Here is a 21,146-nt window from a genome sequence, read left to right as displayed (position 1 = left end):
ATTAAAGTTATGTCATGTGATGAAACCTCCAGGAATATGTCCAACCTAAACTGGTAACCCTATTTCCAACCTAACCTCTGAAGTCAGAGGCTACAACACTTTTGCACAGTAACGCGCATGATCACTGGCAAAGTGCATGTCCAAATAAACTGTCCATGTATTAACAGGATGAAGCGACACAGGAAGGTTGAAAATCTTCTTTTGCGCCCTGGACAACTGGAAGAAATGAAGAGGACTCTGTGCCGTACCAGAAGTTTTGTGGTGTTCAAACTCAAGGTGAAATATAACTTCTAAAAGAAGAAATTATAACATTCATGGAAACTGAGTGATGGAAGTAAGAGTTACATTGCCAGGCAGCCAGAACGGCAGATTAAAATGCTTCAACTGAAGTGAACGGGTTGCATACAGGTTCTCTAAGGACAGCTACTGCAGAGTAATAACCCTTCAAGAGGTATGGCATATTTACCTGTAACATAATATTTCATTAGAAATTAATCCAGAGGTAGATTAGGAAGCACACTCAGTGTTTGTGATAAATCAGTGGTGCACTTTATTTAATAAAGAAAAGCACAAGAATAAGCGAGCAGAAGAGGAAACCAGAGCTTCCAAAGGAAGGACGGCTGGAAGAGGAAGTAGCTTGAGTGTTTGCATACAAGAAGGGCATGAGTTACTACTAGTCACCATGATTACTGATGCTGTGTATGAAGAGGGAACACAGTTATGCTGAGCCCAACCAAGCCTGTTATCTTCTAGCTGAGGGACAAGAAAATGACATAAGCACCACCATACAAATATCAGATCTTTGTATGCTTAAATTGGACACTGGATTTACCATTTCATTGCAGGAGGGGCTAACTGTTTTACAGTTAAGGTAATTTATAGTAGAGTCATTCAAGCAATCAATTTACTGCTTTTATAAATGCCACACTATAATTCCCACCAAATTCAGCATAAAAAGGAGAAGACTCTGATGCATGCAAGATCAGAATATTTTGGCCAGCAGTGCTGGGGCTGTGCTTGTGCCCTGGATGTCCTCATCCTCTCCCCGACTTAATGGGATTAAGGGCAAAGTAGGCCCCAACTGTCCCTTAATTCCTTCGCCAATCGAGAATCCAGATGGTACAGGACTCCATAGTAACAGGGAAGGAGAACAGATCACGGAATCCAAGTGGACACAACATCTCAAAGAACCACAGATACTGTAGGATAAGTCATCGTTCTCTCTTCCTAGAGTGATTGTCCACATGGATTCCACTTCTGGTGGCTAGCAAGCAGTGCTCTCAAATCAGGAGGTAGGTGCTAGGAGTCCTAGTTAAATGAGGATTGCAGGACAGCTCTACCAAAGTGGGAGTGAGATCTTGAGGCCACAACTAAGGAGTAGTGCTGGGTGAAAATGTGGACTGATCCTCATGTAGCTACCCTGTGAATTTCTGAGATGGGCATGCTTTTTAGAAAAGAAGCCAAAGCTATCTGAGTCCTGGTAGAATGGCTTCTAACCTGCATGGGTGGATCTAATATAGCTATCTCATAGCATAATTTAATACAATTAAATATCAACGTAGACAATCTTTGGGTGGATATTGTTGGACCTTTAATCCTGTCTGCAAATGCTACAGACAGCCTGGGAGTGCTCCTGAAGGAGCTGTCAAGGTAATTCGAAAAAGCCTTGATCACATCCAGGGTGTGCATTTTGGTTTCCTTCCTGATTACAGCAGGGAAGAAAACTAGCCAAAAATAGGCTCCTCAAGTGCCCATCATTAAGTGAAACAGCCACATCACAAGAGAGGCAAGTTTTGAATGCTGGGGAGTTTGTTTCAGCCATAGCTGCTAAATCCCAGTACCAGGGAAGTCCTTAATATAAGTTTTGTTTTGCATTTTTTTTAATATTGTCAAAGGGTATAAAAAAGAGAAACACATTATGCCAACTATGCTATTTATTTATGTACACACACACACACACAGGGGTATCAAGATCACACAGCAAGTAGATAAGTAGATCTTGCAAGGCTTCCCATCTTGCAACCATAGGTGGCGAGAAGGAACTGAAAGATGGTTGGCCCCATGCACTCCTTGTGCCCTCAAGTGGGGGAACACTAGGGCACCCAGGTTACTGGTACAGCCCCAAAGGACATTGCTGCAAAAGAATCAGATCTCCTGTGCATTGAATGCCTGCACACCAGAAGTGGAATCCATGTGGACAATCACTAAATTATAACCCTACAGCAATCAATGTTTCAGAATTAACACAGGATGTTCCAAAGCAGCTTTGTGAAGTTCAGTGCAGTTTAAAGAGTTTGAACATGCTTAAGATGTTATTGCTCTGCGTCAGAGTGGTGGTCATACATTTACCACCTCCTCTCCAAACCACACACACATACATGTATGAAGGGCCTTTAGAGTAAGACTAGCTGCACTGTGCTTTAGAACTAGTTTGTTTTCTCTCCAGCCCCTGCCTATGCTTCCAGACTGAAAGGGCTGGGATGCTGCTTCAGCGATATCAGAGGAAGAACAGGCAGGCAACTGATAAACCCTGCCCAAGCAGAAGCTTCCCTATTACAGGTAAGTACAATAAGACAGTTTGAGGATAGAAGCCAACTTCCACAGATGATAAGCGATATCTGCCAACTGCAGTGAGTGGATGGGGAATGCAGTGCAAGGTCAAGCAACTGCTAATCATCAAGAGTCACAGAGCAGAAAGGGCCCGTTGTCATCATTATATAGTTTGTGGTAACATCCAAAATGAGCATGGAAGTTTCCATACACAGAGGGTAACAATCTCTGGCTTAGAGATCATACAGGCAGTATTCTCAGTGTGGCACTGCAATGGTGTCTGCGGTAGAAGGAAGCTTCTCTTGCAGATGGTGGCCCTCCTCGCCTATCAGCCTGAGGAAGCTGGAACTTCCCACATGGGGCTCAGGAGACGAGGTGGTGAGGACAGCATGCTAGAGGTCTGCTCTGGGCTAATTTTACAGCCTGACCCAGAGCTAAACACCAACCCGAGCACAGACAATCCAAACCCGACCCAAGAGTGTTGAGTCATTTTCAAGTCAGACCTGAACCTGACACTTCCCCCCGAACCTGCGTCAACTTCATCCTGTCCTTGGGGCTCGGCCTTGTGGGGGCTTCCTGCTCCACATACCTCAAGCCCACAATCCATCTCCAGCCAACTCCTGGCTGTGAGGTTAGCATGGTGGTGACTGCATACCCCATTCCTGGCAGCCACCCTTGACATACTGCACATGCTTTGGAAAAAGAGGCACTGAGACTTGTCGGCACACTAACACCGCAGCACACAGCGCAGCAAGGTGGCGGTGGTTAACAGGAGCATGACACGCAGGAGAATGGCACGCGGCCACTGCCACGCCAGCTCCAGGGGCAAGAGGGGGTGATCAGAGATTACCCAACCTGACCTGAGAGTGGCAAGGTTTTTAGACCCAATCTGACCTGAAACCAACACTTGTAGTTGGATCCCACTGGGTTCAAGTGGCGTATTAAGGCTCTATAGCATGCAGCCCCTAGCGAAGGAAGGAGCTGGCTCCTACCAGCTATCTCCAGGGCAGTTCTGAGAAGCAGCCACTTGGCCTATCAGTACCTCTCCTGCTCTGCTCTGATTTTATTGCCATCTCCAGAACCTGAAATGCTCTGCTGTTGTCCTGCAAGACCACCTGGCCCACTTGCGCACCAAAATCTGCTGCCACTTCTATCCCTCCCAAGCAGACTCTTTAGCAGATGCAGCACAGAAGGGAGAATGGTTACCTGTAGTACATCAGCCAATTGCCTGCCTGTACCACACCTAGCAGAGCAGCACCATGACTCCAGCCTTCAGCCTGGAAGCAAGGGTGGGGACAAGAGTTAAGGAAAAGCACAGTGGTGGCACTCTGAAGCATCCTCCTACACTTTATATGCACACAGGCCACCCCTTAAACACATCTCTACCCTATGTAAGGTGTTACCCTCTAGAGCCACCTATACGGTACCTGAAGACCTTTTTCTTAACACAAACATTTAAGGCAAGATGCTTCACTTACATTTTTGTGATTTACACACTTCATGAGAACAAGCTCTCTGTAGGCTCGTTTAGCATGGGTTTGATTCTGAAACGGCCGGCTTAGCTTCTTGATTGCAACATTTCGTTCCAGGATGGCATCATAGGCTGCACTGCAATTAAAAGTAGACCGTTGTTATATCATTTCATGGGTTCAAAGCACTTTATAAATTCGTTATTCCTTAGACATGCTCTTTCATCTCAGAGAGAAGGAAGAGCATTGTTCCCATTTCACAGATGTAAATCTGACACTGGTTAAGGTACTATCCCCAAGGTCACACAGCAACTCAGCAGGTGATCCAGAATTCCCATTAATATTAAACTCCAATACAACGAGTGTACAAGCGAGAGTCTCCCTCATAATGAGCAATAACTGTGTTCAGAAAAGATTTTCCAGCTTCACAGTTTGCCAGTCTTACACAGCTCCATCTCCTCAGACAGTAACAGGAACTCAGAGCCCCAAAACATCAAAGCCTCCTTAACTGAAGCCAGAGAATTCCTGCTACATGCCAATGGACATCAAGGCATTGTAGATTAGACTACATAAAAATACAAAGACATCAAACATGAGAAACATGTAGGTTTTTACCTAAAATCTACAAAAGGGAAGGAGCTTCTGCCATCAGGCTAACAGCTCCAGAGTGCTTAGGTACTCTGCTAACCACAATTTTATGGTACCCTGGCCTCCCAACTGGAGAAGCCACCTGAGTGGCAATATCACAATACAAAGGGGGAAAATGGGTTCAGGAAGACTTAACTGCCTGACACCACCGATTTTCCTTGATGATGAGGAAAGTTGAACGAGTTGCAAAAGGATTCAATCCAAATTTCTTTCTATTTATGGCTTAAATTCAGGACACTAATATTACCTATTAACACAGGCTGTTAACTTCAGTTCCGTTATTTTTCTTGCTACTGGTGAAGATCATTACAAGGGACAATTCCCATGCACATCACCACACCTCTGTGACAGGCAGGCACTGAATTTGTTTGCTGCAAGACGCAATATGACAGCTGTATAGAGTCAGTAGATATTTGTCAGATGCAAAGGTCTTGGCAGCTGTGCATTACCGAGGGTCACACGTTCAGTGAAAATCGGCTACCAGCAAATGTTCAGTGGTTATTAAATTAAACCTAGCTACTTTAACAAATATGTTATAAATCACCATCTGATTTGGACCATAGTAATCCAAAAAGTTAATCAAGACTGACTAGACTCTAATGAGAATAGAAGAAACATGAACACACATTGGAGATTTGCATTGGTTTGAAGTCCCCCTTAGTAAAGATGGATTTTTTTTTTTAAACGATGGATGGATGGATGAGGAAATGAAAAGTGAAGAGGGGTGGGCAGAGATGGATTCCAGTACAGGATTCCTGCAATATTGCATCAGTCTTTGCACCCCTGGATCACTAGGACACAAGTCTGTGGTGTCTCAGTCTACCTCTAAGTGCATGTTACAGTTGGTCCCCTTTGCTTGCACCCTAAAATGCTCAGATAACACTGTGATGGGAAGGACACAAGGACAGACACATACAAGGATTGCACTGGACTAGAGACTGAACTCCTAGACTGTCTCTCCAGGTAAGGATGGAGGCATGCAGGCAGGGCAGATAGTTGAGTTGATGTCCGCATTGTATGCATTCACAGAAAGGCAAAAGCTGGATGTGGAAGAGCCCTATTTGGGCATCTAGTTCATGCTCCTGTCAATATTGTCCCCTATTGCATATGGTCTACTTTTACATGCACTGAGTTAGAAGCTGTGATGGGGATTGTAATGAGACAGAGTGGCCTCCCACTGAGCCAGAGAGGGAGGGATCACTCTCTGAACCCAGATGGGTGGAGCCAGGCCATGATCACCCTTCCCACTGGAAGTCAGGAGGCAGGACAGGAAGTATAAAGGGCAGGTCCTCCTGGAGCTTAGTTTAGCTGCAGTTGCCAAAGGAGACAGATGCCTCCTGCCCACTCCTGAGCTGGGAAACTGCAGCAGATCCCTGCCAAGCTGAACACTGACTAGAGCTGCCTGCTACCAAGGCACGGAGGAGTTGCTGGGACTGCCACTGGCATTCTACCCAGATGAAATGGAGGACCCCCCATAGATCCAGGTACACCCTAAGGGGAGGGTAGGAAGTGGCCCAGGGGCAGCTGACCCCAGTCTGGCTGTGTTGCTGCCAGAGACCCGGTCAGCATGTTGCACCTGGATTCCCTGCTGACCCAGCTGTGAAATACTTCACCACTGTTAAGGTCCTGGGTCAGGGCCTGGTGGAGTCAGGTGGGCTGGGTTCTCCTATCCCCGGCCACCCCACTCCAGGGGTGGCAACCTCCCCTCTCTAAGCCAAGAGGCCTGTGTTTGTCAGCTGGAGCTAGGACACCCAACACCTGTGCTGCCTTGCCCTGACTGTAGGCTGGAGCCTTAAACTGCTGCCCCACCCTAACTGAGGGCCCAGCCTTATAGACTTGTGCTGCTCTGCTCAGATCATGGGCCAGAGCCCCTAACTGTTTGCTGCTCTGTCCTGACTACAGGCCACGGCCATAGACTGTTTGCCGCCCTGCCCCGACCGAGGGCCTGGGGCCCAGAGACTGATTTGTGGCTCGGCCTGGATTGCAGGCCAGAGCCCTTGTCGAAGCAGTGCTTTGCTAATTCTCTGACTGTGTGTAACGTCCAGTGAGGTGGAGTGGCCTCCCACTGACCCAGAGGGGGAGGGAACTACTGATAACCTATGACAGGGGTTCACATCATACCAATCTTGAAAGGGTTAATGAGGCTGAGAAGGGAGCCAATTAACTTAATAGGTCACATCTGAGGGGAATTAGGCTGGATGAACAACCCCTGATTGGCAACAGGGCCCAACTGAGAAGGGACAGGTGGGATTATGAGAGAGCCAGGAAGTTGGCAGCAGAAGTGGCTACAGTCACTCTGTAGCCTTAGGGAGAGAAAGGAGGAAACCAAGGGGAGAATAGAAGCAAATCATAAAGAGAGCACCCCGAGTTGCACAGAGAGAGGGGCAGGGCATGTGGATGAGCAGCAGAAGGGGGTCATAGACCTGGCAGAGCTAATCCCCAAAGTGGCCGGGAGGAGATGCCCCAATAGTGCGTGAACCCCGTGACAGGAGCCTTCTGCCTTTTCCCTTGAGAACCTATTGTACAGTCTGGATGTTCTTCCAGAAATTCAGCCTGAGTTTTCCTTTGAACTCATCCCATTGCACTTAGTAATACTCACTTTTAGTACCCTAAACAATTCCTCTTCCTCACTGTGTCTACTGCCTTCAAGTATTTGACAAGTATATCTACATTCCCTATCCCCAGTTTAGCCATGTTACGTACATTTAGATTTTACTCTCTATCTATTTAATAATTCTTAATACGCCTTTCTGGTATTAGGGGCTCCAAACTGAATATAACTGCGAAGAAAATTGTCGCTGTCCTTATCCATGAGAATGTAGACCCACCCAGAATTTACATTAGCTCTTCTGCTACCACATCACAGTGCAAGCTCCTATTTTACTTTGCTGGCAACTACCAACCCTAATAATACCTTGTTCAACATCGTTACTCTTCAAGTGTCTCACTTGCACTACTTGCATTTTTTCAAAGATATTAGCTTTCCTTTGTCCATATGACTCTCAGAAATTTACACAGTACTTTATAAATACAGATTATAACAGGTTCCATTGTAGAGGTTCAGGCAATTTTATTTCTTGCCCATATTCCTAACTTCATTAAGTGTTTTGTCATTTCTATGTCCTCTTGGTATCTGCATTATCTCCTGATTTAGTATCAGCTGAAAGCGAATGCTCTGTTTACATCTTCTCCCTGATCATTCAGAAAAATATAAAATAAGCCTGGACCTAACACTTATCCATGGGGCAATTCCAGTTCTCTGCCTGAAATTACTATCTTTAATCTGCAGCCCTCACCTAATTTTCAGTCCATATGGCACTGTTCATAACCAAATCAGTTAAGGTAGCTTTAGGAAATCTGGCTTGAAAATATGTCAGAGCTTCAGTGTTTTTGTGGACAGACAACATCACAAGTACCAGCTGGCTGGTCCTGGGGACTGATGAGCAATGGATTCACTCAGTTTCAAGCAGCTACCAAGCTACTCTGAGAACTGTAAGCATGTACTACACCAAGAGTGTGCAAACAAAGAGCAATGCTGGCTTCTACTCCATTGCAAACAGGGTTGGGTTAAGTCACGGGGAGGGGAAATCAGTTTTTTAGCACTATCCTAATCTTCCAGGCCCTCATTTGTTTGCCAAATTACAGAACTCTCATATAACTGGCAGTGTTTGTATTGGCTCCAACCTTGAACTGAAGGCGATGTTCTAGGTTAGAGGCAAGATGCACTGGTTGAATTGGAGAGGGAAGGGGCATTACATGTCATTACAATTAGTTCCTCACTTTGAGGATCAAATTTTCTCTCACACACACACCATCCTACTGTCTCTACCCTATCTTTCAGTAAGATACAGTAGTCACTTTCAATTTTCTCTTCTAAATTAAGATTATTTATGCTCAAATTTAAAGAAAACTTACCATACTATTCCTTGTGCCCCTGATCCTATAGGTTTTAAATTCTGATATCGTTTTAGTACAGTGAAAGTAGAATCTCCAATCTCTACGCTGTAGAAATTGCTGTCACGTTTGCTTCTGCTCATGACGACAATTTAGTTAGAGCGCTTCATCCAAAATTAACTCTCAACCTGTAAAAACAAAAAAAAACAATTGTCAAACTTTTTGGTTTTTTAAGTATCAAAATACAAAAGGTTACCTTTTCAGAGGATTTCTTCGCCTAGATCCACTTTTGTCAATTGTATAGGGAACATCTCCAATGAGATGACACTAGATCTGCCACTCTGAGGTTTAAGACTGTAAGGCAGGGGTTCTCAAACTGTGGTCCACGGATAATTCCCTCTAAGGTACGCGCCTGGGTGGCCACACGAGTGAATGAAGGGCCACTCACCTAATTAGTGGGACTTGCACAGGCATGGCTCCACCTTACATGCGTGTCTTCTCCAGGGTCCAGGCACCTAATTAGTGAAGTGGTGGCCTTGGGGGGGAAATAGGGGGAAGGGGGCAGTGGGGTGAAAAGGGGGTGTGGGGAATTTGAGACATGCAGGCCTGCGGTGGCTGGAGAAATAGGCGACTTTCCCCAGCTCCAGGGCTGCGGCTGCCAGGAAGAGACGGACCGCCTTCCCAGCCCCAGTTCTGTGCCTGCTGCGGTGAAGGAGAGACCTCCCTCCTCCACAGCCCCAGCCCAGGAGCTGCCACGGCAGGGAAGAGAGGGCACATCCATCACATTAGAAAGGTAAGACTACTTGTATTAAAATATGAGTTGTGTGCTTTTAGTTATAGAACAATTTTTTTTTTAATATGGCGCTTTTATCAAAAGTGCTTTACAGTAGTTCGCTAATGGTACAAACATTCGGAAAGATTAAGTGGTCTGCCAAGACCCTCACCAATTTTCAAGTGGTCCATGGAAAAAAGTTTGAGAACCACTGCTGTAACGTCTTCAGGACAGAGACAGTGTCTTTGTACATATCTGTCCAGCCCCAATCTGGATCAGGGTCCCATGAGGGACTATTGCAATAGAAACAAACTATTAATATACCTCCTGAGGCTAAAAACTAAATCCTACCTAACAGAGGCCTACCACAGCATTGCACTACCAAACCTGAAACAATGTGAGACTGCAAATCAAAGAGTTCCAGGGAAGGAGTACGATTTACCTTTTAACCTAATAAGAGTAACTTTCAAATGCCCTGGAATTTAACAGTTTACAAAAACTGGGGAAGAGGTCTGATTAACAGACATGGACAAAAAAAGAAGTGATCAGTGAAAGGAAGGAAAAATTTTTTATCTTCCTTCACAGGAAGAAAGGAAGTCTTACCGTAGGATACATATTCCTTAAAGATCCCTAGGTTAAAGTTGCACCAACAAAGAGTCAAAAAAAAATATTAATGTTACATTATGCAACCTTAACTCTCCTCTTTTCTGTATAGGCACTGCCAGAGTCTGAGATTAAATAATATTTCTCTCCTCTCTCCTGTGCATGGTTGTGAATGAATTTTGGATGAATGCTAACTGTGCAATCTTAATGTTATTTTAATACAGGTTTTGTGTGGAATTAATAGTCAATGGCCCTTAGAAGGGTATCTAATATTAAAACCTCTCACACATTTGATTAGAACAAGAAGTGTTTGACTCTAATGGCTAAGAAAGAGCATGTTGTTTAATACATTACTTTAGTCATTTATTCAGCTGTTTAACAGAAACAATGACAGGTTCTTAGGTTCTATGCAGCATTTTATTTATTTGTATTATATATACTTGCTTTATTTTAAGACATTTGAAAATGGGGACAATGTTTGATTCAGAGAGAGAATCAGAAATTGGTGTTTGTGGTTAATCTATATACATAGAAGTCATACTTTTAGTGTAATCTATTAATGTGTTCTAAACTTAGAATTCTTCAAGAATCTAAAAGTTCAGCAAATTCAGTTCTCAGTTAGCTGTTCTGCATTCAATTCAGCTACCAGCTCCAATAAAATAAAGGGAACTACAGAGGACTAAAATGGTGTATTTTTAAATTATTTAGTATATTATATAATCTAAAATAAACTGCCATCATGGGCATCATCTATCTGAGAAGAAAGGCTTGTGAAACTAGCTCTTTGCAACTGTTAAATTGTATCTGTGTCACACAAACCTCAAAGGCTCAATTCACTAACTATAGGAGCTGATGTCAGCTCACTGAAGAGGATGTAGAGGTTCCCCTTCATCAGCAATATGGAAAGCCTCACTGGAGCAGACAGGACTATCAAGACAAGAAAGGAAAGCTGTGTACAAGTTCTGAGCCCACACCATAAACAAAGGATGGAGACAAGTATACAGATCTGTATTTACTTCCCTTAGACCTGTAGTACATGACTCCACCAGTGGCTGCTCCTCCTTTCTCCTGCTCTGTAAATGCTCATCAGGGTTTTTTCTTTGGTCTCTCTCTCTGCTCATGGATGAGCTTACCTGCTCACCTGGCTTCAGCCCCAAGTTATATGGTGACAACTCCCACCCTGTTCAGCCTCCAGACTATGGCTTTCTGACAAGTGCTTTTGTAACTCAAACCTAGCACAGTGAGGAGTCGCTGCCTCTTCCCACAATCCGCTCATCACCCTTCTCACTGTCAATCCTGCTATCCTAATACCCATGCTTGGTGTCAGCTCAGATTCCACTCCCCCACACCGAGCCTGGCACCAGTTTTGTTGGGTCTCTTACTTTACAGCAACATCTCTAAAAATCTGTCCTGTCCTCCTCATTGCTATGTCATCTCCACCTCCACTACAGCAACAGGTTCCTCCCTGGCTTCTCAGATGGACAACTTGCTCTCCTCGACCACACCCAAAATGTTGTTTTAGGGATCATCTTCCTCATGACCTGTTTGAAGTGCACACAGATAACGCTGCTGCTCAAATTCTCACATTCTGCATCCCTAACCTTCAAGGCTCTGCACAACTCCATTCCTTTTTCCACCTCATTTTGTCCTATTTCCCCCCTTTACATGGAGCAAAGGAAACAAACCCCCAAACTGTTTCCTTTGTATACTTGGGTTTTTCTTCCAAGATTCCACTAACACTTCAGCCTTGTTATATTAAGGGATAGCCACCAGGAATCAGCAAAATTGCACAGTCAACACCAGCTAAGCTGCAATTTACATCACTTGAGCTTACCTTCTGTATAAACAAGGCTGTAGTAGTTTCCCCTTCAGTGAATGATTATCACCCTTTTTTTTTTTTGTTTTGTTTTTAGGAGGAGGAATTTAAAAAATACATTTAAGAAATAAGCTACCAGAGAACAATACAGAAACAAATGCATCATGTTGAGACTGGACCTTCATATAGTGCACCACAGCATTACACAGCAGATTCCAGACCCATGAGATTTACCACAGAATCCTCCTCTCCTGGGGGTACAACTGTGAGCCAGAATTTAAGCTTTTATTTTTTAAAATACAATTTGGTTCTAGCCCTCATAACTTGCGCATGAACCAACCAAACTGAAGTAACATTGTTTTTTTTCAGTCTGCGCACACTGTATGAAACAATAGTAGTAAGAAGCATGAACAGCCCCAAGTGTCTTAATTCCAAAACCTAATGATAATATAAATGTCACTTTAGTTTACTTGTTTTAACACAAATGACCAGGAAATGGTCACATTTCAGCCCCACACAGCCTCCGGAGGCATATTCGTTAAAATAACTACAAAAACCCTTTTGGTTTAAGCCATTCAAAACATTCATTTGTAGTTCCATAGTAGGTACATCACCGCTTCAGTCTACAAGGCTGAAGTATTTTTATAGTGTGTCACCCCATACCATTTGTGGAGCTTGAGTGAGCAGATAAGTGCTGTCTAAAAGGCACAAAGCAGAGGCAATAGTTGGGGAACTAAAATTACCTGCTAATCTGTCCTTGAGACCCACCCCAGTAGTAGAGGCTAGGACAGAAGAAGAATTACCAGGCCAGAGGCCTTACTGACACACCAGGGCAATCAACAGCAGGTCCAGATAGCCTGCACTTGGCTGGACCCCCAAACATGTGCATGGAGAGATACATATGTTTGGAGAAGGGGAGTGACTCCAGGGCACTGACTATAAGCAGGAGACACAACCTACTAGTTGCTCCCTGCAACAGAGGAGGAGAACATTTGTTTTTCAGTCAGGCCAATGCAGAGCACCCAGAGAAGAGACTGAGCCGCAATACTATGCTGCGCCCACAATGGTGCCTGCCAGCTGAGCCCAGTGGGCCTCCTCTGCACCGGGAGCCAGCTAGAGACCCACTCCAGCCAAAAGGGACAGCTACCAACTTTCCAACAAGGAATGCACTAATCCTCCTGATCCATCTCCAACTCCACTAGCCTGTAGGGAGGCTTGGGGTGCATTTTCATGGTTTTTTGAAGGGCGTTCAGAAATTAAGGGAGTGTTTAATTATTGCTGTGTGACTAGTTAGTAGTTATCCCCGATTCCCTTGTCTTTCTCCTCTGTCCTTGGTTCCTGACCTTTCCTGTTTTTATTTAATTTGCCCCATTCTTTCCCTGGAATAAAACATTTGCCTATTCTTAAAATTGGTTCCCTATAATTATCTGCAACTTCCTAGAGGTCATAAGAGGTCATACTGTATTACGTACCTGGCCAGTAGCTGGCCTCACAAACTCAAAGAACCCAGGGTCGACTGATGCTAAAATGGGTCAAAAAGCTCCTGAGAAGGGAGGATTAAAGGTTTCTACCATATATGGTGACTGGGAATACCTCAGGAGACAGACACAAATATATAGGTAGATCACCTTTTAAAAAAAAGGTGCATGTACTGTGCTTTTGGGTAATGTGCTACCTCACTTACATAACCAGAAGGTCATGCCAGTTAACCATTAACAGTGGGCATTTTACATTTTTTTGGTGTGTGCTTAATACTACCAGCAAACTACAAAACTACAGAAATCATACCGTTGAAAAACAGACACAGTAGGGAATGCAAGTATTCAGAGAACTCATCATCACCCCAAGCATATGTTGTCTGCTTTTATCCCTAGAATGGCAAATGTTTCCAACTGCTGTAGGAGATGGCATACAGTTTTAGTAACAGGTTTGGAATACTGCTTTTATTCTTAAATTACATCAAACTTATTCAACTGAAAGTGTTTGTATTAGAACTTGCCACGGGCACTGTGGTTACGTGCTGATTCTTCTAGGTAGGGGAATAGTTTATAGCCAATATTATTTTTTAACAATGAAGCCATAAAAATGCATTGTGTATCTGGTGGTTCCAGAGGACAATAGCTAGTGTATGCCAAAAAGCGTGTGCACTCATTTTCCATGCAATGTTAGTTCATAAATTTCCAGTGACTTTGCCTGCTTCAGGTTTTTGAGTGCCTACAGATTTTATTCTTTAGTTTTAAGTATTACTCTGATGTTAACCAGAGCCATTTCTTCAGAACAGCTGTGATATTATTTAAATAAGGGTTCTGGGTTGTGACATTTGTAGGAATCCTTGTTTTAGTAGTGCTGATGACAGATGGCTAAAAGGTTCAGGTAAATCCACTCTTGCAGAAGTGGAAGGTGAATGCAAACAAATTCCTGGTAATAAGTTTTGCATTCAAGCTGGGTTTTTTCCCCCCTTCATACATAACCATAATTCCTTTTTAAAATTAAAAGCTAGTTTTGTATCTGGGATTAAAGTTTGACTATCAGAATCTCAGAGGTTTTCCCCTATATTCACAGATTCCAAAGGCCAGGAGGGACCATTGTGATCATCTAGTCTGACCTAGACAAATTAGAGGATTGGGCCAAAAGAAATCTGATGAGGTTCAACAAGGACAAGTGCAGAGTCCTGCACTTAGGACGGAAGAATCCCATTCACAGCTACAGACTAGAGACTGAATGGCTAGGCAGCAGTTCTGCAGAAAAGGACCTAGGGGTTACAGTGGACGAGAAGCTGGATATGAGTCAGCAGCGTGCCCTTGTTGCCAAGACGACCAATGGCATTTTGGGCTGTACAAGTAGGGGTATTGCCAGCAGATCGAGGGACTTGATCGTTCCCCTCTATTCGACATCGGTGAGGCCTCATCTGGAGTACTGTGTCCAGTTTTGGGCCCCACACTACAAGAAGGATGTGGAAAAATTGGAAAGCATCCAGCGGAGGGCAACAAAAATGATTAGGGGACTGGAACACATGACTTATGAGGAGAGGCTGAGGGAACTGGGATTGTTTAGTCTGCAGAAGAGAAGAGTGAGAGGGGATTTGATAGCTGCTTTCAACAACCTGAAAGGGGGTTCCAAAGAGGATGGATCTAGACTGTTCTCAGTGGTAGCAGATGACAGAACAAGGAATAATGGTCTCAAGTTGCAGTGGGGGAGGTTTGGGTTGCATATTAGGAAAAACTTTTTCACTAGGAGGGTGGTGGAGCACTGGAATGCGTTACCTAGGGAGGTGGTGGAATCTCCTTCCTTCGTGGTTTTTAAGGTCAGGCTTGACAAAGCCCTGGCTGGGATGATTTAGTTTGGGCTTGGTCCTGCTTTGAGCAGGGGGTTGGACTAGAGGACCTCCTGAGGTCCCTTCCAACCCTGATATTCTATAAGAGACCATATTTAGCATCTCTTTGGTAACAATTGCTAACTGTGTAGGATTTTTCAGTGGTTTGCCTGAACGACAGGTATAGCAGATGAGTACCCGGTAAAATGTGGTCACTAAGCAACGCTCTGCTCAGTACTGTACAAAACAGAGTCGCAGCCCCCAGGATCTTACAATCTAACAAGAACAAATGCATGAAAACCACACCTCACTGAGATCTGACAGCAGGTTTCTGGACTGGTAACATCACACCTGCCAGTCAGAGAGAACAATGGAGGTGGCTTTTAGCACAACTCCTACTGACATACAAGCACTTGGTTGCCAAAACATCTGACCTACAAACTGCTTTAGTTAATACCCAGAGTGTGGTAATTCTAACAGGTAACCCATCAGTCTAGAACACCCTATGCATGAGGCTAATTAATGCTCTCCTCCCTCCCGACCCTTACTCCCCCAAACCAAATAAATGATAGGCTTTAATATTAGGGTCTTTACCGAGTTACTTTGTTGTTCTTTCTGCTGCTGCCCTCCTGGGCATACAGAAGGCCCACCTGTTCTTGCTGGGCCTTCCACCCCTTGCCTCCCCCACCCACACATCTAGTCTGGTCTGCTCTGCGCCCTGCTTTCCCATTCCCCTCCAGAGGAGGTGACAGTTATCCCTCACTCATCCAAACAAATTTTAAGCTTGCTCAGAGCAAGCAGGTTTAACCAAGCCTCAATTCAAGTGCAAGATATTTTTGCATCAAAGGGTTAAATCAGTGAGAACAAAATTTCTACTACAGTTGGATTGTTTAACTGGAGGAAGGGAACATCTAATTTAATAAATAAAGGTTAAACGATTAGTTTTCGAATTTGAAATCTTTTAATCCTATCCAAAGAGGTTTTTTTTAAAGTTTTACCAGAGCTATTCCAATGTTCCCCAAAGCCATTGTTGACACGTTGCCTCACAATCTGGAGTAATAGTTAAGCAATTCAGAAATGCCCCTAATCCTTCCAAATCTCAAGGATTATATGACTATCTGTTAATTCCACACAAAATATAACATTCATAGCACCAGCAGTGTAATTATGATTCTGGTTTAAAAAAGAATTGGGTAGGTGTCTGAGGGAGATGATTCAGTGACAACCAGGCAGCTGTAATTAAATGTGCCTGCACCCTGTTAAAAAAAATATTACCAGTTTAATTTCACAATCAATCATGACAGTTAGCATTGGAAAAATCGAGAGAAACGAATAGGTAAAGAACAAATTAGCATTTCAAGTAACAGACCGCAAAATCCATACAATAATATTGTACTAAAACACTAAAAGTTAAAATCCTATATCCTGTATATTAGGTTCTTTTAAAATGATATTAAGAGGCTTGCCTTCTACCTGAACAAAACAGAACATAACCCAAAACTGTTCTACACCTTTCCTTTATTCAGACTACCCTGTAATTCAGTCAATTCCCTTAGATGTAGGTGTATACTTATTCAATTCTTTTGTCAATTAAAGAACCTTAGTGAGCTATGGTTTTCAATCCATGCTGATTCTAATGATACATTCACATTGTAAGCCAAGAAACTCTGCTGCTGGTGAAAAAATCTCCATATTATAAAAGGTATACTTCATCTATTTTGCAGATCAAAATGCTAATCCCACTTTGATTTTGCTGCTTCCCAAGCTCCAAACGTAATTGGCCTTCATAGACTTGGAATTTCAAATGTTCCTCAGCTGGCTGTCTTCTAATCATTCAATTTTATTTTCAAGCCCTGGGAGTTGAGTAAGAAAATGAGATGGAGAGCCTTTTTCCAGCACTGAGATTGCAAGTACATAAAAATTGTTTAGTGGGAGAAATAAAAGAAATAAGCCACTAAAAATAAACAGCCCTGCTCTCCTGCTTTCAATAAAGCTGAACATATCCTGCATGCTCAATAAGCCATTACTTCAGGGAAGGGGATTATTTTCAAATCCTGTACAGAAGATAAGGGGTTGAAAGAATTCATGAGAAACTTCACATTAACAGGCACTTTGGAAATCAAACTAAGCACACCACAACACAAACAAAAACACACAGGCTAGATCTTGTTGGAAATGTTTCCATCTAACAAACCAACGTGTATTGACCAGCTTTAGCTCTACTTTCTTAATGTTTCATCTTAGTCTTATACTTATATATAGTGCCTTTCACTCCAAAGTGCAGCCACCACTGAAATACAGACTCATCCGCGGTGGAAGAACACTACTGTTTAACACCCATCAGAATGCTACACTGTTCACGGCATGAGAGAAGGATGAGTGCACTAAGGCTGCCAATTTTGGTTGGACATATTCCTGGAGATTTCGTCACATGACAATCTTTAATTAAAGATTAATCTTTCATTCCTGGAGACTCCATGACAATCTTGGAGGGCTGGCAACCCTAGTGGACACCCAACTAATGGCAAGGTAATATCTGGTACGTATGCAGGAAGCAGTATCCAATCTAACAGCAAAATAATAGGTACTTTAGTAACAGGTCCTGGGATTCCACATGTAGCTAAACTGATACAATTCAACTATATGTAGCCAGAACTATTGTGGTTAGGTTTCTTATTGGTTCCTTAATTGAATACATAATTTTCCTGTGATGCACATCTAGGTTCATAGTCACTGAAGCACAGGAAGGCATAAACCATGTCTCCCAATGACACCAGCAAATAAACTCTGAGGAAGGGCAGACCATGTCACTGGCAAGCTGGGGAGAGCAGAGGGAAAGGATAGCAGTGAATGTGCTTTTAGTTTACAGCTAGGGTACGTAAACATGGCTCCATGAGCACATTCCACCTTCTTATCTTGACACCACACCAATTCTTGGGATTATGCCTACAAATTGCCTGGAGAAGGGGAAGTCACGCTTGTGTTGCACCTTCTATTCCCAGTGTGACGAGAGCTGACAGAATAATTGATGGGGGGGGAGAAGTTGGTGACCAACCCCCCCCCCAAATCTGAAAAACAATTCAGTTCATTTCAAACAAACTTTTTTGGGGGGGGCGGGGGCGGTCAATTAGTATCAACAAAATAGCTAATCTGTAAAATGTCCAAACAATTTGACATTACAATTTGACATGTACATTTGACCTCCCCCTCCCCAAATTTTTTTTTTAATTTGTCCAAAACTATTTGACAATTTCAACCCAAATTTGCTAAATAGTTTTGGTTGCCCTTAAACTGCATTTTTCAGCAAATTTATTATTAATTAAAAAACATTTCCCAGCTGGAACCATGACAGACTTCCTGCTAACAGGAATCTGTGCATGAGTTTATGCTGGCAGAAGCCTGTGTACGCGCCAGGGTGCCGAGCTTTAATTCTGTATTATACCTTATAGCACACCACAACAATTTTGGTTGCAACATTTTAACTTCATCTACTGCTTATCTGGTGAAAAAAGTTGAGCAGTGAATGAAATTCGGGTTGAGAGATCCCTCAGTAAGTAGCTACCTACAGTAGAGAGGAAATTAATGCAACGTATGTTTAGAAATGTACAACTGACTCTCCTGGAGTAAAGCAGTGGTCCATGAGCCAGTATGCAAGTTTCTCAAACAGTAGCTGAGGAAAAAGAAAATGAAAAGGGGATGGGTGAAAGAAAATATATGTGCATCTATCCAGCTGTACAATGCTGTGTATGGCACAGTATGAAAACAATTTTCTTCTGGACTTCCAGAAGCAATAAATTAAAATTAATTTACCCTTACTATCTCAGTTTGCAAAACTTCACTGTTATTAGTAATCAAACACAGGAATTGCCAGACTGGATCAGACCACAGTTCATCTAGTCCAGTATCCTGTCACCAACAGTTGGCAGCACAAGATGCTTCTGGGGCAGATGTAGAAACTTCTCAGTAAGCAGATGTGGAATAATTCCCCTCATCACCACGCACATTAGATCTCAAGACATCCTCTAACTATTAGAGATCCGGATAAGACATTAAGTCTGAGCTCAACAGCCTTTCCACAAAATTGATCAATAACTTATGGTAACTCTAGATATTCTTAAAAAGAAAAGGAGTACTTGTGGCACCTTAGAGACTAACAAATTTATTGGAGCAAAAGCTTTTGTGAGCTACAGCTCACTTCATCAGATGCATGCAGTGGAAAATACAGAGGGGAGATTTTATATACACAGAGAACATGAAACAATGGGTGTTACCATACACACTGTAATGAGAGTGATCAGGTAAGGTGAGCTATTACCAGCAGGAGAGAAAAAAACCTTTTGTAGTGATGATAATCAAGGTGGGCCATTTCCAGCAGTTGACAAGAACGTGTGAGGAACAGTGGGGGGGGGTGGGGGGGAGATAAACATGGGGAAATAGTTTTACTTTGTGTAATGACCCATCCACTCCCAGTCTTTATTCAAGCCTAAGTTAATGGTGTCCAGTTTGCAAATTAATTCCAATTCAGCAGTCTCTCAGAGTCTGTTTTTGAAGTTTTTTGTTGAAGAATTGCCACTTTTAGGTCTGTAATCGAGTGACCAGAGAAACTGAAGTGTTCTCCGACTGGTTTTTGAATGTTCTAATTCTTGACATCTGATTTGTGTCCATTTATTCTTTTACGTAGAGACTGTCCAGTTTGGCCATTGTACATGGCAGAGGGGCATTGCTGGCACATATCACATTGGTAGATGTGCAGGTGAACGAGCCTCTGATAGTGTGGCTGATGTGATTAGGTCCTATGATGGTGTCCCCTGAATAGATATGTGGACACAGTTGGTAACGGGCTTTGTTGCAAGGATAGGTTCCTGGGTTAGTGGTTCTGTTCTGTGGCGTGTGGTTGCTAGTGAGTATTTGCTTCAGGTTGGGGGGGCTGTCTGTAAGCAAGGACTGGCCTGTCTCCCAAGATCTGTGAGAGTGATCGGTTGTCCTTCAGGACAGGTTGTAGATCCTTGATGATGCGTTGGAGAGGTTTTAGTTGGGGGCTGAAGATGACAGCTAGTGGCGTTCTGTTATTTTCTTGGTTGCGCCTGTCCCGTAGTAGGTGACTTCTGGGTACTCTTCTGGCTCTATCAATCTGTTTCTTCACTTCCGCAGGTGGGTATTGTAGTTGTAAGATCGCTTGATAGAGATCTTGTAGGTGTTTGTCTCTGACTGAGGGGTTGGAGCAAATGCGGTTGTATCGTAGAGCTTGGCTGTAGACAATGGATTGTGTGGTGTGGTCTGGATGAAAGCTGGAAGCATGTAGGTAAGTATAGCCATCAGTAGGTTTCCGGTATAGGGTGGTGTTTGTGTGACCATTGCTTATTAGCACTGTAGCATCCAGGAAGTGGATCTCTTGTGTGGACTGGACCAGGCTGAGGTTGATGGTGGGATGGAAATTGTTGAAATCATGGTGGAATTCCTCAAGGGCTTCTTTTCCATGGGTCCAGATGATGAAGATGTCATCAATGTAGTGCAAGTAGAGTAGGGTCATTAGGGGACGAGAGCTGAGGAAGCGTTGTTCTAAGTCAGCCATAAAAATGTTGGCATACTGTGGGACCATGCAGATACCCATAGCAGTGCCGCTGATTTGAAGGTATACATCGTCCCCAAATGTGAGACAGTTATGGGTGAGGACAAAGTCAAAGTTTAGCCACCAGGTTTGCCGTGACATTATCGGGGATACTGTTCCTGATGGCTTGTAGTCCATCTTTGTGTGGAATGTTGGTGTAGAGGGCTTCTACATCCATAGTGGCCAGGATGGTGTTTTCAGGAAGATCACCGATGGACTGTAGTTTCCTCAGGAAGTCAGTGGTGCCTTGAAGATAGCTGGGAGCGGTGGTAGCGTAGGCCCTGAGGAGGGAGTCTACATAGCTAGACAATCCTGCTGTCAGGGTGCCAATGCCTGAGATGATGGGGCGTCCAGGATTTCCAGGTATATGGATCTTGGGTAGCAGATAGAATACCCCTGCTCGGAGTTCTAGGGGTGTGTCTGTGCAGATTTGTTCTTGTGCTTTTTCAGGGAGTTTCTTGAGCAGATGGTGT

General features: G+C 43.5%; 1 protein-coding gene across 8 annotated transcripts in view; it reads right to left on the bottom strand.

Annotated features, from left to right (window-relative positions):
- MAPK8 (mitogen-activated protein kinase 8) overlaps positions 1 to 21,146 on the bottom strand; it is a 125,005-nt gene that overhangs the window by 29,919 nt on the left and 73,940 nt on the right. For all 8 annotated transcript variants that reach the window (XM_084632917.1, XM_084632919.1, XM_084632915.1 and 5 more), the window contains 2 exons: positions 8,583 to 8,749; positions 4,029 to 4,158 (listed from right to left, as the gene is read on the bottom strand). In XM_084632917.1, coding sequence (XP_084489043.1) covers positions 4,029 to 4,158; positions 8,583 to 8,704 — 252 coding nt within the window. In that variant the 5' untranslated portion in view covers positions 8,705 to 8,749. The remainder of the gene's footprint in view (positions 1 to 4,028; positions 4,159 to 8,582; positions 8,750 to 21,146) is intronic.

The sequence above is a fragment of the Lepidochelys olivacea genome, assembly GCF_965140295.1.
Source record: "Lepidochelys olivacea isolate rLepOli2 genome assembly, chromosome: 7".
Taxonomy (NCBI): Eukaryota; Metazoa; Chordata; order Testudines; family Cheloniidae; genus Lepidochelys; species Lepidochelys olivacea.
The sequence above is the reverse complement of the archived record's forward strand: the minus strand, read 5'-3'. Positions and strand labels throughout refer to the sequence as shown.